At 32.8% G+C, this 19,378-nt stretch overlaps 1 protein-coding gene across 1 annotated transcript; it reads left to right on the forward strand.

Moving 5' to 3' along the window:
* Positions 1-4,570: 4,570 nt before the first annotated feature.
* LOC141462062 (uncharacterized) lies at positions 4,571-10,033 on the forward strand. The gene is made up of 6 exons (XM_074143654.1): positions 4,571-4,639; positions 4,721-4,903; positions 5,592-5,638; positions 8,548-8,638; positions 9,534-9,604; positions 9,771-10,033. Exons 2-6 carry the CDS (start codon positions 4,745-4,747, stop codon positions 9,934-9,936), a joined length of 534 nt encoding a protein of 177 aa, XP_073999755.1. The 5' UTR covers positions 4,571-4,639; positions 4,721-4,744; the 3' UTR covers positions 9,937-10,033.
* The last annotated feature ends 9,345 nt before the right edge of the window (positions 10,034-19,378 follow it).

Consider the following 19,378-nt stretch of genomic DNA (forward strand, 5'->3'; position numbering starts at 1 on the left):
ACCTACAGGTAGAACTTAGCGTTGGGGTTGAGCATTGGACATAATTTTAAAGTCAGACACGTGCGCACAGTATTTTTTGGCAAAGTTCACCATACAAATATTGAAATCGCTTACATTTTTACATTCTCCCAGAAATAAGGGTGGAAAAAAGTGCTAGGTAATCTGGCAATGAATTATTGATAAGAGTGGACACAAGTACCTAAATGATTCCAGATGGGCAAACAAAAAATTAAAAAAAAAAAAAAGTGTAATAATTTAAAGCATCTTCCTCTACTTTTACGCTGATAAGGTTTAACAGGATTTATTTAAGGCTCCCTAGCTACCTCTGTTAGCGAACACCACAATTAAAATTGTCCTGCAGACATTATCGACTTTATAATTAAATAATTGTAATAAGATAATTAAAAAAATATTCTCTATTACTATGATTTGAAAGTATACGAGGTGTGGCTATTAAATAACGAGATTATTGCTATAAAACATTTTTTTTTAATTTATACATATTTAGTTATTATCACCTTCAATATACACACCTCCCCTATCCCTACAACGCTCCATGCGAATTTACCATTGTTCGAAACAGTGCTGGAAGTCTTTTTCTGTGAGCTCCTGCATGAAGCGTGCCGCTTTTTCTTTCACAGCTTCAACGGACTGAAATCGCGATCATTTTAATGCAGATTTGACTTTGGGGGAACAGATAAAAGTCACACGGGGGCCAGGTCAGGCAAATAAGGGCGGATGGCCTAAAACTGGGATGTTGTACTTGGCTAGAAACGTCTTGACAGAGACAATGCAGTGTGAGCCGGCGCGTTGTCTTGATGGAGAGAACCCATGACTTGTTCTTCCAACAAATCGGGTCGTTTTTTTTCCTTACTTTTTCACGGAGTTGAGCAAGCACCTTACGGTAGTAATGTTGATTAATTATAATCGATATTTTTCATCTGTTTTGGGCGACCTGGGCGGTCATCATCTCCAACGTCTTCTCGGCCATCTTGGAAACGCTTGAACCACTCAAAAACTCGCGCACGTGATTAACATTCATCGCCATAAACTTCTTTTAATAAAAGATAAGTTTCAGTAGCGGTTTTACCAAGTTTCATGTGAAATTTCACGACAATTCGTAGCTCTACTAAATGTGTAGTATCATGTTTTCAGCAAAACGAAACTAACACCTCTTATCCGAACGACGGTTCCGGTCAGACAGATTTCTCTACAAACACGTGAGACGCTGCAATCGAAAGAGAAGGCTTTACGCTGCATGGCTGTCGGTCGTTAGGATTTGGCGCATGCATAGTTCTTCTGTAGCAGCATCAGTCTCGTTATTTAATAGCCACACCTCGTAATTGGTAATAATTTATTTATGATTGTGGGAAATCTATAACATTGATATAAAATATATGTGTACTCATCGGCGTCTGAATCACAACGCATTATTAAAAACATTTTATTCCCTATTCTCTGCGTGAATCAGCCTAATTATTCCCGATTTCCAATTGGTTCTTTTTATTTTTTATCATTAGTCATATAAACTTGTTCACAAAGTCACAAAAATTTCCTTAAAGAGCTTACGAACTTAAAAAGTCTTTATAAAAGTGGATAAAACGCCAAAAGGTAGATAAATCAGTAAGTTACTCAACATTATTTCATTCATACATTGACTCATAATTTCTCCGCCTTTCAAAAATCGTTTGAAAGATTATGTGATTAATTATGACAATTGATATCATTTAAGTAATTTTACTGCATTAGATTTTCATCAATATTGTACATAATTTATTAGATATTATACTGGACATTTTCATTTACAAAATATTTATTCAATAAAAATTAACACACTATTTAACTTAGATTGATTGTACTAGGAGCCATCAAACTATCAATCACAGGTTAAAAAAATAAAAATAAACTGAATTTAATCATTCTGATGTTTGATTTTAATATTATTCATTCCCCACTAAAATTCGTATTTGTACATATTTTTAAAATTTGGAATAATCAAGTTTATTCCTACAGTATTCTAAGAACTTGATGTTAACTTTATTTCTTTTATAAAGGCAAAACCTTGCATACTTATGACAACAATGTTTAGAGGCTAATATTGGTATTCAACCAAGCATTATTATAAAATTAAAGAGGATGCACGTACTGTAAGCCTATTACACCTAATTCTGGTGTCTGTATCATTGAATGAATCAACCAAATCACAGGTTTCAAGGTTTACTATCTTTATTTATCTCTGTACCCTGTTAATTCACTTAAACTTAGTTGAAAATGATTTTTTATTAATCCTTCAATTTTGATAAAAATGTTCATTAGACTTTAATGCTAGTTGTGGAATTCTACTGTTCAGCAGCTTAGGTTCCATCACAGTACCAACTAGACTTTGTATATAGTCTCGTTTTTTAACTGTATTGATGATATTGTACCGGCTACCAGTGAATTACGAGTATTTTGTCTTTGCACGCTACCATTAGAATTAGATACAAATATAAATCATAGAATACATTTTTAGCCATCTAGGCACATTCGGTCCCATTGAAAGAATATTTTCAATAATGAATAACATGTATTCTAAATTGGCTGAATCAACACTAATCACTTCATTACGCTGCAAACGCCTCTGTGAACTGAAAATAATTGAATTTTCCGCTAAATTTAAAAAATTAAAATAAACAAATTCATGCTTAGAAAAATATATCAACAAATAATTATTATAATGACGTAATCAGTCAAAAGTAAATTCTTTTTTCTTTTTTTTAATAAGGAGAAAAATGTCTTAGATATTCCAGCCAGTTCGCTTCTAGTGCAAACTAACAAAATAAAACAATAATTGCTTAAAATTATCACTGGCTGTTAATTAAGCTTGGAATTTGTCTTGTGGTAGTTCAGGTTTAATATGTCGTCGGTCTGTTCCCACCTAAAATAACTGCTTATAAAAATAATTCATTTATAAATTATTATTTATTTTATTTCTTTAAAAGAGAAATAGTGAAGAAGATTTGATTAACAAATATACTTGTGGATAGATAGTTACATAGTTAAGATCAAATATCCAGAGGAAGGTATGAACGTTGAAGTTGGCTGTACGTTGAAAAGCCAATGCCAAAAAAAAAAATAATAATAAAAATCAATTTTATATAATAATTAATTTAATACGACGATTTCTACTTTCTATTGCTGCACTAAACCTGCACATATGTAAATCAATTTTTTTTAAAAAAGTGCAAAACCAGTCTGCATGATCAAAGAAAGCAATTTTAATCTAAAATAACCTTTGGCGGCAAAAGGCTGAATTTTACAGTGTTCCTTAGTTCTAAACATAAACTTAAAAAAAAAAAAAAAAAAAAAAAAAAAAAAAAAAAAAAAAAAAAAAAAAACGAAAAAAGACGGGATTCCGGCCAAATTCATTCGAAAAAGAGACATTAATTTCAAATAACCATTTTAACCATTGAGCTGTGATGAATGTTACAAAACTGTAAAACTTTCTACATATAATTAACTTAATAAACACTAGAAAAGTTGCAATCTCTATCTAGATTAACTAAAAAAATAATAATTTTTATCTCATATATACTAGAACAGTGATCGATATTACACACTGGGGCGCATTCATTTCAAAATATATTATTTAAAAACACGATAAATTTTCAATCCTGACCTACATTGAGAGAAATAGAAAGATATTTAAACACAGATAAGTAATCCACTAGCGCAATACTAGATGTTACTTACTGAGTCGCCTTCATTGCAAAATATATATCCTTTAAAAACACTGGAAAAAATGGCAATCCCTACGATTGACACAAAATGAATGATATTTAATCTTAGATAACCGTTTACCGTAACGCTCAATGTTAAACACTAAGTCGCCTTCAAATTAAAATATATGCATTAAAAACACTGGAAAACGTTGCAACCCTGTCAAAAATTGATTAGAAAAGTGTAATTTTAATCTCAGATAACCATGTACTAGAAAAGTGTTGCCATCCCGATCTAGATTAACCGAAGTAGAAGGATATTTAAACCCAGATAACCATTTACTAGAGCGGTGCTCGATGTTACACACTGGGTCACCTTTATTTCAAAATGTAGGCTTTAAAAACACAGGAAAAAGTTATAATCCCAGCCTAGATTGACTAAAAAAGAGTAATTTTTTCTCAGATAACCAAATGGTTATAGTAAATACTACAGCAATGCTCGATGTTACACACTGGGTCACCTTTATTTCAAAATGTAGGCTTTAAAAACACAGGATAATGTTACAATCCCAGCCTAGATTGACCAAAAAAGAGTAATTTTTTCTCAGATAACCATTACTAGAATAGTGCTCGATGTTACTCACTGGGTCACCTTTATTTCAAAATGAAGGCTTTAAAAACACAGGCAAAAGTTGCAATTCCAGCCTAGATTGACTAAAAAATAGTAATTTTTTCTCAGATAATCATTTACTAGAGCATTGCATAATGTTACACTACTGTTCATCCTTTTTGAATAAAATTGCATAAAATTCGGCAATAATTTATCTTCTTTGGATTTCATAGAAAATAATGCTTTATATTATTATTTATTACTATAGCAACTGCACAGACATTAGATTTTATTTTAAATTTATACCAATTTTGAGAAGTCAAGTTTGCAGGTAAACAGCATTTTACTTATTTTTGTGACATTGTTTCTTGGCTTTGAACTGGTTCTAGTTTGTTCATTTCATTAATTTCAGCTTTTCATTGGTTGCCAAGTCCAAATGGAATCTCGCAAAAGTGATATAGATGGGAATTGTACGTTTTGCCACAGTAAGCACTGTAATAATCGGCCTGAAGAACCCATCTCTAAGAACTGGTCGACATACGGAACTGACTTCACAACGCCAATAAAAGATGCCGGATATTATAATTATTATATGGTCTGTACAATTAATTTTAGAGTATTATGTATGAACAAAACATACGTACTTTGGGTACCTTTAAGTCTTATTTACAGTACCACTTGTTAAATATTTAATGTAGAAATAAATGAACATAAGTTTTTAAAATAAAAAATAAAATAATACGCGTTATTTTATAGAGAGCAGAATTAAAATCCAAGTAGTTTGTAGATAATGTATAATATATATAATATTATATAACTTAGGGTTAGATATAACTACTAGAGCTTAATTCTATAGGTCCGTTTAGTTATTGCAATAACAGGTGCCATAACAGTTTATGTTATCAGTTTCTTTTTCATGAGAGTTCTAAAGGAACGGTTTTTAGCAGCTAAACGCTCTGGTATTTGCACCTCTCACCTTCACTTACATTATTTAGTTAGAGGATAAAAACTTTGCCATTGCTTTCAACCGGCGTTAGGAGACACACACTACCAATGAATATTATACATTTTCTACTAAAAATGTTTTAAAACATTTAAATGTACAATGTAACAATTATAGCAGCAATATAAACAATATTTTAATTATTTGTTACAAGTTTAGTTGGTCTTACTTTTACTTATAAATAGATTGTTGCTTTTTATCAATTCACTATGCCTGATTAAGTATATTAAGTTTCAACTTTTTTCATGAAGTCTTTACTAATGTCTTCTTTCTTTTCTAGGCCAACTATGGACTTTTAAAAAATAAAAAGCATTCTCGAAGACCATAGTAAGTTATCCTTAACTTTCACCTTAAAATGAGAATATGAAGTATTTTATTTGCTTTTACCATATTGCCATTGTTATTTTTATAGAATATATGTATCTTTAAGACATCTTCCTCCGATCGATAGATTTTTTAAACTGTAGATACATATTATTTATTTTCTCTATATTTACACAATGTTTTAGTATTTAACTTAATAACAGCGATTTTATGCAGATAGTTTTAGGGGATACATTTAATCAAATAAATTAAATATATTCAAAAAGTCTGTCACGAAATAGTGTAAGCCAATTGGCTGACAAGGTATGGTTCCTTATTATGAATGGACCCAAGGCAGGCAGAATGTGGTAGGAAAGCCTTAGGGAAACCTCCCGACGTAAAAGTTAGAATTGCGTCCAGAAAAGGGGAAAAATTCTGGAAATGGAGGTACAAATTTTCTTCTGTTTAAAGAATCTGTTGCTTCCAGGTCTGTACTTAGTTGCATAATCTGTAACCTGGCCTGCATGTTATTAAGTACATTTTACTTGAGAAAGTACAATATATATGTAGCTTTTAAGCTCGTACCGATTAAAATTACGAAAAGTTTTGAAATTTTTTAAAGTCCAGATATCCTATTCTGTAGAAGAGTTTTTTTTTTTAACCTTTATTGAAATTTTTACAACTGCAACAAGTAAAACAGATGTCTTGCAATAGTCCATAAATGAGTTTGCTGATAGGCTAAAGGCCAAGAACACACTGACATTACTAAAGTGTACGACGGCCATCCAGCGATAGCGGTCGTAATATGGCATCTTAGCAGGTGGTTCACGAGTGGCACATCAAACAGTAGACACTACTTATTGTCAGACGATAAAATGGCTGTATCGTCAGAGAAGGTAAAAGTGGCTGTATTTGGATGCAGTGAGAGGTCAGCACTTTGAATTGTATAGAGGAGAGGAGCATGTAGAAGAGTTAAGACAGAAATTTTGTATCTTTCGAAATAGCTAATCACAGAAATTTACTCTCAGGAAATAATATTACTCATTAATTTCTATTTTTCTCAGTATAATAGCGAAAATGATGTAACTTAAGATATGAATTTTGAAAGATTATATTGAATTATATTAAAAAAACAAACACATCAAGAATTTGAAAAATTATAACAAATTTAGTAATGTATTTGACTTACAACGTTATCCAATCAATTATATGATCTGTTTTTAAATAATCATTTTATTTATAAATTTGTGATTACATTAGTTCCTTTTAATTATTTTAATTCTTTTTAGTCAAACTTTAAAATTGTATTAAGTTTTTTTTTTTTTTTATCTACGCCACCCGTAAGTCACGGCAGTTCTGCCATTCGACGTCGGGCTTCCCAGTACACTAATGCTTTTTTCCTGTAGATATTGTCCGATAAGATAAGACTTCTTATGTCCTCGATAGAAGGACACACGTCAAGGTGTTCGGAGGACATGTCTTCTCTTCCACACAGAGTGCAGGTCGGGTCCACCGCCAACCCAATGCGACATAGGTGGGCCTGCAAATAATCATGACCCATGAGCAGTCTGAAGCAGGCCACGCCATCCCTTCTTGTCAGATTAGGTGGAACTCGTCCACCTGGTTCAACCAATACTTGCCATCGTTTTCCATCCGCTTTTGCTTTTTGTCTGCACTTCACTTCTGTTCGAAGACAGGCATCAGTTATCCTTTTAAAAGCGTGCATAGAGATCGGTTGCTCAGGTTGATCCATTTGCGCACCTCTTTTTGCCATTTCATCGGCTCTCTCGTTTCCAAGCAGCCCACAGTGTCCTGGAATCCATTGGAGCGCTATTGTCTTATTGCTTTTATTGGCAGCCTCAATCGCTGCTCTGCATTTCGCTATGACTGCCGACTCTGCATAGCTCGCTCCAGCTATAGCTAGAATCGCAGCACGCGAGTCAACAAAGACCACAATACGGCTCCAAGGACCCCACTTCACTTTGTCAAGGGCTAATAGTATAGCTCATAATTAGTGGATACTTTCCCCACAGGTGCTGATATTTGAAAGGCTTCAGAGTACACACCGGCTCCTGCATTATATCTTGCTTCTAGGGCTGAACCGTCTGTGTAGACATGAAACCAATCGGGTGAAGGGTAACGATTAATAATGGTCTCTAGAGCTATTGCCTTTAGCTCCCACTCAGGCGTTATTCCTTTTTTAACAGCTCTAGTTAACTGAAGGTTACATTGTACCTGCGCTAATCTTAGGGGGCTTTTTGGGTATATAAATGCCTCTCGGTTTGTGCAATCTAGCTGCAGGCGCTCCATTACTTCTTTAAAGTTAGTTAAAAAAGTCTTTTGGCTCTTCAGTCTTGGTGTTGGTGTCTGATATTGAGACCAATAATCAATGGGATTGTTCCTTCGTACGCGCTCGTACAGGCTCAGGCATTTAATACTTAATTGTATTAAGTAATGCATTTCATTGGTTACTTTATTACTGAGAATAAACAAATAAGATTTGTTTATCTTATAATTATGTATTGCTCTCAACAGAAAAAAAAAGTTGTTTTAAATACAAAATCGTTTTTAATTAAGGAATAAATACTTAATTTATCTTTAGGTTGTACTTAAACAATATCTCATACTCTGACTAGTTATTTGAGTTCACAAACCAGCAAAATAAATCTTTTAAAATGATACTATAAATGTAAAGCAGAACATTACAGGTTCATTATTTTGTTATCATTTTTGGTGATGGCGAATATGTTTAGAAAAGGTCACGGAGTCATTAGCTTGCCGAAGAAAGAGTAGTTGCTGTAGAACTTGATGAGCTTATAATTTTAATATTAGCATTAATTGATGTGTTTATTAAAAACAATAGTGCAAAAATAAATAAACGATTTTTTTTTTTTTTTTTAACGCATCTCATTAATTCAGCATTTGGTTTACAGTAACTACCAGGACATGGAAAAGTCTGGTATGATAACAGTTTATTTAAATGACTATAGGCCACATTTGCCTGATCCGACAAAACAATACTTGGTAAGATTTATTTTGTTTGATTGGGTAATTTTTAGAAATGGTGGTTGTCTAATAAATTCACTAGTCGGCTAGCTACTTCATCAGACAGGAATCCAGGGCAATGCTTCTCAATGGTATTGCGTGAACAGAATGGTAATAATAATTACAATATATAGTTTATTTGAATAAACTTTTTATGTTATTTAAAAAAACATTAAAAGTGAAAATTACGGAATGGTTGATTGCAGTATTGGTTATCTACCTGATTTCAGTTTTATGATTTGGTTATCATTTGAATAAATATCGCTTTCTAGCAAGGCTTATGCCTTTCATTCCATTTTACATTTCGTGATGAATGGATAGAATAGAAAAGAATAAATTATGTTTATAAGCATTTCTAAACTATAAAGAATTGCATAAAGTGAACTACGGATTACTATCAAAATATTTTTAAAAAAAGATTACATGGGAATATTAAAAAAGAAGAAAAATTGACTTTTGCCATTAAATGGGTATGATAATGTATGATTGCACTTGAAACTCGAAAACTTACTGCAAGAAATGCGAGCAGCATTGCTAAACATTCCAGCAAGTATTGCAGAAATATTGAGCACTGTTTTATGTTACATTTATTTTTGTTTGATTACATTATTATGGTCATTCAAAAAAAAAAGTAATTGATTAATGTTGCTCGCAATAATGCAATGCGACTTGCATCATAGATTTATTTCCATCCTATTTACTCTACAATACTCCAATACTCGTAAATAGAACTTTAACATTCGATATATCAGAGTTTTGGAAGGTAAATATCTCGTTATCTATGTTCCGCAATACCTATAAATTGAGAACCTCTGCTCTAAGGAATTTTGTGATTAAATAGTAATTTCTAAAAATCTTATTTTGAATTTTACAGGATAAATATGACCCTGGAAAACGATGCAATATCTGCGTTAAACATGATGTTCCAATTAAAGAGATTAAAAAGTGAGTAACAATTTCTTAAATATTGATTTTATGTAAATTTAAAAGGCTGTTATTTGACTGCGGTTTCCTTAGAATAGTATGGCCGCAGTCCAAAGCTCCAGTTAAGATTCTTTCCAATCATATTAAAACCCATATTACACACCATTTTTTTTATTTTGGTTTTCAGGGCTACCACGAAGGATGAATTCGCATTACGTGAGGAAATGGTAGAGCTGTACTCAAATCGGTTTAATTCATTCCGGAGAGAGACGATGGAACGCAGTCAAGATGCAAATTTATTGAAGGACCGAAGTTATGAGTGGTTCAGTGGACTCAGGACTAATAAATCCTGATTTTTAAATTAGAAAATTCAAACATTTTTTTTACATTTAAAGAAGCTTTAAGAAGTTAATTGTTTTGGCGAAGGATTACATTTTTTCCAAATTTGTAAAATTAAAAAGATTTCTTAATACAATTTTTTGTTTGTTTATTTTCTTATTAATAATAATTTTTATTATATAATTAATAAGTATGTACTGGTTTAATTGCGCACGAGTAACTAACTTTTTAGCAAATTCAAAATTTGAAAATATCCTTCCATGTTTCGAGCAACTTTAGATTAATTTCCTTAAAATTCGCTTTTCTTAATGAGTCTGCAGAAACTATATTGATGTGTGTTAGGGTTTTTGTTATACTTTCATCTAAGATTAATAAATCCTATAATAGAATTAAATACATAATAATTCACACAAAATTCATAAAAATAGGATATAAATATGCTAAAACTGCTTGGCTTATAATCAAGGAAAATAAGTCAATTCGTTACCAATACTTGCTAGGAATCCTCTGATAGTCACATTTAGAATTTTAGATTTTAATAAAATCAGCAAATGAACTTAGAAAATGGCGGTTTCTTATTGATCAACATGCCCATTTTTCTTTACACGATTTTCAATAAAATTACCAATATTTAAAACTTTTCTGCATCCAGGTAAAATTACAAGTATGAATCCAAAAATATAATTGTTCGGAAAAATCTTAATTTATGGTGTTATTAGTGAATTGGAGAGAAATGATTAAGCAAAATTGTAACTGTATTTTTAAATAGAAATGATATTCAATAAATAAAATTCACAAATCACAGTGGCGTATTAGACATGTAAAGTTTAGGTAGCCTGTTAGGCCAATAGAAAGCCACGATGATTTGTCGACAACACTTTCTTCAAATAGCCTAACTATGAGAAGTTAAACCTAGCCAGTAAATGAAATAGTGATTTCATAATTTTTACTTGTTTCGGACTGTTTTGTAAATAAGGTATCACTATTATAATGTTTGTATGCGTAGTTTTCAGTAATCCATGGTATCCAATTTATGCAAACGATTGTATAGCAAATTATACTCATTATTATATATATATTTTAATACACTTTAATGCGCCTACGATTGTCTTAAAGCAGCAGTAAAACACAATTGTAAAATAAAGTTGTTGCCAACACTTAACGGTCACCTCTTTCAACTGTGCTACTAGAAATTGTTAGAGGTCTTCCAATCGGTTCCATATTATTTAACTAGCCTCTGAACATCCCTTTGCTACTTTTAATTGATGGTTGGCCAAGATGTGGACTAGCCCAAAAATAAAATAAGAATATATGAAATGAAAATAACATCCAAAACATGAAAATCTAGACAATGGCCTAAATTTTAAGAGCATGCAGCCATTACCCTGTAAAATTAAAACTTTATTTGAAACATGTTAAAATTTTCTTGTAATAAATGTCCTTGAACTGATAAATCCAGGCCCATCATGAGAGGGTAAAAGCGAGAGAGAAATGCCATAGTCTTTCTCGAGGTTCTAACTCGCCAATCTTCCTCAAATTCCAAACGTTTGAGTAATATTTATTGTTTTTAACCATGCTTACACTGTAATATATCTTTATAGTGAAGCCTTCACCCAAAAACCCTACCCCTTGAACTGCACTAAAGCGAAGTTTTCATGAAAAGCGATGGCTACAAAGCTATGTGTATTTGTCAAGTATATACGAAGTTTACCAAAACCTAGAAGCCAATTTCGAGAAAGTGAACAATCTACTGAGTAAAAAGATACTATCATTGAGAAATTGGTTTGGTTATGGGTGACATCATGCGTAATGAATCGCATTTGTAATAATTTTCTTTTACACAAAATACTTGTGAGACGTGTCAAATTCATCTAGTAAATGAGTTTGTAACCGAAATATCCGCTAGATGGCACAGGCTGTACTAGTTAGTTATATTTTATTACAACTTAAAAGTGGCAGTCGGACTGCAATACTCCATGAAATAATGATTTGTCACAATAAAACATGATTCGTATACTAACTTTTTGCCTGGCCAGTGGCAGCTGCAAATTATAACATTTCTATCACCTACGGCTCTGTGAGTAACGAAATTTATTTTACCCACCTACTTCACAAACATTATTTGTACCGATTTAAGAATTATTGTTTATAAATGTAATTTCATTCAAAGTTTAAGTTGTGACTATTAGTAAAAGTATTTTTTTTTTTTGGCCTCTCGTGCCAAGCGAATCAGCCAAGTATTTTATTTATAAAATATTTTATATTATAAAAGTATTTTATAAAGACATTTACTTTTCCCCATTTCTTTTTATTCCATTGTTCTTTTGATTGCATAAAAGTGTTTAAGTTAATTTTATTTTCAGTCTTTATTAAAAGGTTTTACAAAATTATATACCTTTAAATATAAAAGCATTTAGACAGACATATTCTTGGTCCTTAGACCGTCTGAAGAGTTAAGTTCATTTTAATCTAAGAGCATTTTATTTTAGCTTCCCTTCGTCTACGTTTTATTTATTACACGTCCCTCCGTCACCGAATCTGAGTCACCCTTAATGACATTTTTTTATTTGGAACTGGATAGAACCGCCGTTCTCGAATAGCTTCGGCTGACTGGCGCTCTGAAACAAGTTTCCTTTCACAAGAGAGGAGCCAAAAAGTTCTCCTCACTCCTAGTCAGTGACACGTTTAGCTTTGTGGTACCAACTTTGTGGTCAACGGCCACAAATCAAACCAAACAAACAGTTTTTCCCAACAAAAACAGTCGAGAAGAAATTAGAATAGAAATTATTTGTAAGGGTCAGTGGACTAGAAGTGTTCGTAGACTATGGTGGTGAGATTGGATTAATATGAAGTATATTATTATTTATTAACATGAAATATTATTATATATTAGTATATTATTATTTGAAAATATATATTATTTGATTTTTCAAAATTGAAACTAAACGATTTTTACAATTGACTAATTTTGAAAGTGGTGTAAGTCCATTTGCACCTGTAAGTATACATCAGTTTAGTAAAATACGCCTAAATCAAATTTATATAACCAAATTATATATTGATAAAACAGTAGAAACATTGCCAGACTTCATACAATTTGTCTAAATTTTATAATTAACAGATATTTTAACCTTTAATTTTCTCGAAATAACTGAAAATGGACTTATACCATTTTCAAAATAAACGGTCCATAATGTAAGAAAATGTCTTGTGCGTGCGCACTTGTACTTTGCTCTTATTTTGTATTGGTAGAAGGATTATAAGGTGTACTTACAGCAGGCTAGGTATACCTATTCAATTTACTCCAATATGACTTTCCTTTAATGGGGTATATGGTTTGGAGCTTTTTTGGAGCCTCAGTGAGTGTTACACTACTGATAGCGGCTTGATTTAACCACCAATACTTCCTTATTTTACCCCTTTCACTCCAGATATAGAGCTTCCAACCTACTCACCACTCCTTAAAAGAGAGGGTGGATAAAAAAAAAAAAATTTACTAGCTCTGGTAAACTTTCTTAACAGGCAGAAAATGAATTTCGTCCCCGTTCTAGAGGCGAAGAAAGAGGGTTAAATAAGGGTGAGATCTGTCTCTTCTCCCTAAGGGAGCGAGCTGCGAGGTGGTTAAGGTAGATTGGTGTGTATGGAGGTTGGGTAAAATAGTTTAAAAATGCTTTCCTCATCCCTTCTTATATATTGAAGCAGTCTTCTTCTTTCCTTTTTTTTGCCACCTAAGCTTAAGAGTGTTGTCGTCACAGACTATGTGTGAACAGCCCCCCCCCACCATTGAGGCTTGGCAGTGTAAGGGGGGAGTGTGACATCATCCCTGGCGTGGTGAAGGAGTTAACAATAAGGGACCACCCTTCCCACCAAAAGACTATGTGCAAGTGTATCTGCGCTGGAAATGTCTTTTCTGGTCTACTGTTAACGACGACAAAATGGTTGCGAGTGAGTGAGGTATGAGGTGGGAGTTTTAAGACCGCCAGGCTGCTTTTAGAAATCAATCATTGCATCCAGGAACACATACACACCTAGGGTGCGGGGTTTTAGGGGGAGTGTTTCTTGCAAGCCGTAGATAAGAGTTCCGCTATTCCTTTACCCTTCCACTCTGCCTGTATATAATGCCTGTACCATCTAGCTGAGAGAAGGTTACGGATTTATGCCATATAGCACACAAGGCAAGTGTCCATATTATGGCCAAAAGCTTGTATGTTTTACCAATTGCTCGAGTATCTGTTTGGTTGCTAACATACGGTAAAACGTACTTGAATTTCAGATTAAAAAAAAAAAAGAAAGAAATACGTTAATTAAAAAAAAAAAAATCTCCTGGCTTAACTAAAAATGCAGTTTATCCATGCAATCCAAATTGACCAGTCAGTATCCGACTAACTTCGGCCATTAACCCTTGAGCCGTCACCTTATGTGAAGTGCCATAAGCCGTCACCTCGGGTCATATTGACCCAGTATTAAAAACTATTAAATAATAAAAAAAAACTAACTAAATGATATTAGTTTACATCTTTATGTTATAGGGAATAGAAATCGAAGACAAAACATTTATTTATACTTCAATAAAACAGAAATACAAATTTAAAAAAAAATCAATAACATAAAGATGTAATTTCTAAATGAGGTGCTGCTAAGCATGTAATGAAAAACAGAGAAAATATTTACAGTTTACAATTAAAATTAAAACAGTTAATTAATTACAATTATTTCTACAGTTAGTGCAAATAGTTACTGAGTGTATCTTACATATGTAATTTTTACAGTTACTGCATAAAGTAGGATATTTATTGTCTCTTGTACTAGGGCATATGTGGTATCTTCTTCGTTTTTTAGGGTTAGTAATGTCTTCTCCATTTGTTGCAATCGGAAGAATTGTTGCGCCTTCTTCTTGCAGATACATATTTATCCTCACCTTCAAATTCCGTGGGATGACGGTGCTCAGCGACCTTCTGATAATGACGTTTCGCAATAATTGATGCCCCAAACTTTTGAGGAAGGTTCGTCGGTCCATTTTGAAATTTATATTTTTACTTTGAGCATTATTTTTATATGTGATTTTTATATTTCAAACTGTGACTGCAAATCCTACCCCCACTCCCACTGGGGCCGCTCCCTCGGTTTTTACACAGTGGTGGACCGCGATAGACTTCGTTCACTAAACTCCCAGAACAATCTCCACGGACAATAGCTACACCCCCCTCGGCGGCAAGGCAACTTTGATACTCGTACAATATTATTAATAACAATAACAATAAAAAAAAAACTTTTATTGAATAAAATTAAAGAATTACTTGCTTCGGAAACAGTTTTATTGGAGGAGAAAAATGTTACTCAAGGAATCACCTCGGGTCAAAACACTAAGAAATGAATGACACAAACCGTCACCTCGGGTCAAAATTGCTGGTTCGAGCCCGTACAGCACGCGGCGGGAAAAAAATCCAATGCCATCTCAATCAAAATACGTCAAAAAGAGATAAATAAAAATTTCGCGAACCCAGCCCTTATAGATATTAAAATAGAAGACTTGAAAGTATGAGCTGGGTCAATATGACCCGACGTGATGGCTGAAGGGTTAAATTCACTTTTCAAGACAACAAGTCATTCAAATTTGCGATTGCTTTTCTTTTTACTGAACCATCAAGGTGGAAACTGTTCCACCCATGTACCGTACAAGTTCCAGTACAGGGGGAAATGCTTTCGAAGACGCCGCTTCCAGGTTGAATCAGAAATAAGCTATAATCACTGAATAGGCAGAAACAGCTGCTCTCAACTACCTTAGTTCCACAGCTCACAACGGAGCTGTGAGCATAGATGATAGCAGAGATGATAGGAGTGATGATGCATCAGCGCTTAAAGAAAAACATAATATATTCGAATGTGAGCGTGCACAACGAAGCTGCGACTCATACGCGCAGGTATAAACGAGCATAGATTATAGAATTAAATATTTCATTTTTTTGCTAGCTGAACTCTAGTATCGGAGCTTCAAAATGGACGTAGAAAAATTAATTAATGCTGGCTTTACTCATTATTTTTTGTTATTATTTACTTTTAACAATATTTTGTTTTTTAAACCGTGCTTACATTTATTTTTATGTGTATTTATTTGTTTTTTCTCAATAAAACCATTACTTACCTAAGAGTAATCACTAGTTTTTCTTCTATGGTTATAGGATTTCCATGACAATTTTTCCAACGTTTTCTTAATTTTGACCTTATTTTTTCTAAAATATAGTCGAATGTGGGTGGACCCATCCTCACATATTCAAAAAAAAAAAACGATCGGGATAATTTCTAAGTTCTTTAAATAAATGGTGAAATTCACCCAAAGTTCTTCGTTTTTTATACAGGGTGAACCAGTAAGTATTGTCCATAGGCCTACTGTGTGTAGTACATCTAAAGTGGAGCTCAATGACGTATTGGCCAACTTCATATTTTCCTCTGTTCTTGAGTGACGTCACTTTAAAGTTTTTTTCTAAAAATCATTACTTTTTTCCAATAAAAATGTTATTACTCAAACAGTTTTAGTCCGAATTCGATTCTGATGACACGGTTAGAAAGATAGATAAATTTTCTAAAAATTGATACCATTTCGAAGCATAACTTATTCTCCAATCAGCCTCAATCTCTCTCCGAATCCTGGAAAAATAAAAGTAATCGAAATTTTTAAGAAAACTCATTAGGCCCTTACGTGATCATTATGAGACCTAGGTGCTGGCACTTTTTATAAAAGTTTCCTTGTTTAATGGGCTTTCTAACGGTATATCATTTTCCAGGATTCCTTTTATCTTCGTACGAGAAATTACGTTTGTTTTTGCAAGAAAACGTGTTCACGAGCACTCAAGAGTGTTAATTATCAAGCTGTTTCTTTCATTGAAAACTCTTTTAGATGGACCAATAGTCAATTTTAAAGTAGGCTGTCTTTAAATAAGGAAGTCAAAGATTACAAATTGCACAAAAAAAAAAAAAAATCTAAACTCTGAAATATTTGAGAAAATGTTAGGAAATATTTTAAACAAGTGCTATTTTTATAAAAAAAAAAAATACATATAGTTTGTATTTACTCCAAATTACAATTTCACACACAACTACCCGGTTGAAAAAGAAAAAAATATGAATAAGCCTTAACAACCCTTTGAACCCACTAACAGATAATCTTTATAATCTGAATTAGGTATTAACCAATACAACTAGGTGCCTTACAAATAAACTTCACTTATCTGTTAGACTTGGTTTCAAAATTTTCTATTGTACCATAACACTGTTGAGTGCTCGTGAACACGTTTTCTGGTAAAACAAACGTAATTTCTCTGACGAAGATAAAAAGAATCCTGGAAAATGATATACCGTTTGAAAGCCCATTAAACAAGGAAACTTTTAGAAAAAGTGCCAGCACCTAGGTCTCATAATGATCACGTAAGGGCTTAATGAGTTTTCTTAAAAATTTCGATTACTTTTATTTTTCCAGGATTCGGAGAGAGATTGAGGCTGTTTGGAGAATGACTTATGCTTCGAAATGGTGTCAATTTTTAGGAAATTTATCTGTCTTTCTAACCGGGTCATCAGAATCGAATTCGGACTAAAACTGTTTGAGTAATAACATTTTTATTGCAAAAAAAAGTAATGATTTTAGAAAACAAATTTAAAGTGACGTCACTAAAGAACAGTAGAAAATATGAAGTTGGCCAATACGTCATGGAACTCCACTTTAGATGTTCTTCACACAGTAGGCCTATGGATAATACTTACTGATTCACCCTGTATATGGAATGTACATGATATTTTCTAAAGCGTTTTTTCTTTAAACTATACCATTTTGTTGCTGCTGAACATAAAAACACTTCTTCACTACTCGGACATGTTGCATGTATCACAGCTCTGTTGTGCACACTAATCAGCGATTATATTTTACTCTATCAGTTATCATCTCTGCTATCATCTATACTCACAGTTCCGTTGTGAACGTACCCTTACTAATAGCTTAGCTCGGAACCGGTGTGCAAATTGTGTCAGGATGAGGAGGAAACGGCCTCTCACTGGCTGTTCGATTGATTTGCAATCGAGTGATTGCGCTCTGAAACCTTTGGATCTTGGAGACCAAAAGAATTTTGGAGCGCAAAAAGAACTAGTAGAGAAAGTTCTCAACCTCTTTAGTAGGGGAGGTTTTGTCTACTAGATCCAAAGGGGAAAGGCACAATAAGCCTTTTTTGGCTGCGGTGCCGTGGAGCATAGGTCCCACCCTGATAATCTAATCTAATCTAATCTACTAATAGCTTAAAAGAGGAAAAAAAACGCACATAAAATGAAATTATTTCCAAGAAACACAAATATAAGATTTAAAAACGAAAACCTATTAACTGATAACATTCAAAGCAAACCATAGTGTACCTGGTTTCAATCGGATAACATTAATTGTATCCACTTTAGACCAGCTCCAATTTCTCACTTCGTTAAAATTATAAATTACCTCTAATAAACAGTAATCTCATGTTTGTAAAATAGACGAAAAGTAACCACCCGAAAATGTTAAAGCTACAGAGTTCCTAACGTTTATGTAACTTGATTCTTCTGTTCTGTTGAATGGCTTAAGATACCAATAAATGGGCGTCACCAGCTCCCAAGCTAGAGGAAGGGCAGTTTAAAATGTTATGGAAAAAATGATGACACAATTAAGACAATAATATTTGCTCTAATAAGGAAACAGTTCGTTTATTTATGTGATGTTTTCAAGTATTTTTTTGAATTGACAACTTATACTTACACACCTTGCACCCACTTATCACTACAGTTAATGACAAACTCTTTAAACAATTATTGTAACACTTGTAAAGTAAAAATAAAATCTAGATAAATCTAAAGTGTTAGACTTCTACAATTGAGGTAAAACGGCATGTATCAACTAGTTTTTGAATATATTTAAATCTTTAGTGAATGTATACCTTTAAAACTTACAGTTTAAAAAGTTAAGTATAAGGGTTGATTAAACGAATAAAGGTACACAAATCAGCAAGTACCAAAAATTTCATTCATATTTCAGCTTGTAATTTCAGCCATTTAGAAACGATCGAAAAATTTAATTTAAATTAAATGGGTGCTACTCTTTACTCAAAAATATTTTTAGATGAAAATGGCCAGCCAGCATAGGTCTGTGACATTAATTCTAAACAATATTTATGAAAATTTAACGCAATAAAATTATTTAAATTATATTGTTGTTACGAAATTTGAATGAAATAGATAAGCTTTTCCGAACGTTTCTAAATGGCTAAAAATAAGAGCTGAAATATGAATAAATTACTCCTGTGTAGGTCCCTCTGTCCTGAGTTCTGGATGAGACTATAATATTATAATTTTAATGGCCATTCTCCCCTTGTGTCGTGTCTCAGTCAATGCGCTATGTGTCAGCCAGTGTTTTGATTGTAAAGGTAATGAATAGTGTCAGTCTAAGGC

Source organism: Rhodnius prolixus, unplaced genomic scaffold, assembly GCF_049639745.1.
Source record: "Rhodnius prolixus isolate KJV_2025 unplaced genomic scaffold, Rpr scaffold_12, whole genome shotgun sequence".
Classification (NCBI taxonomy): Eukaryota; Metazoa; Arthropoda; class Insecta; order Hemiptera; family Reduviidae; genus Rhodnius; species Rhodnius prolixus.

Bases quoted from the DNA above. Each gene is read 5' to 3' on its own strand.
- LOC141462062 (XM_074143654.1), top strand. From the start codon at position 4,745: ATGGAATCTCGCAAAAGTGATATAGATGGGAATTGTACGTTTTGCCAC. The intron at 4,904-5,591 runs GTCTGTACAATT...TTTCTTTTCTAG, and splicing joins GATATTATAATTATTATATG to GCCAACTATGGACTTTTAAA. The intron at 8,639-9,533 runs GTAAGATTTATT...TGAATTTTACAG, and splicing joins ATCCGACAAAACAATACTTG to GATAAATATGACCCTGGAAA.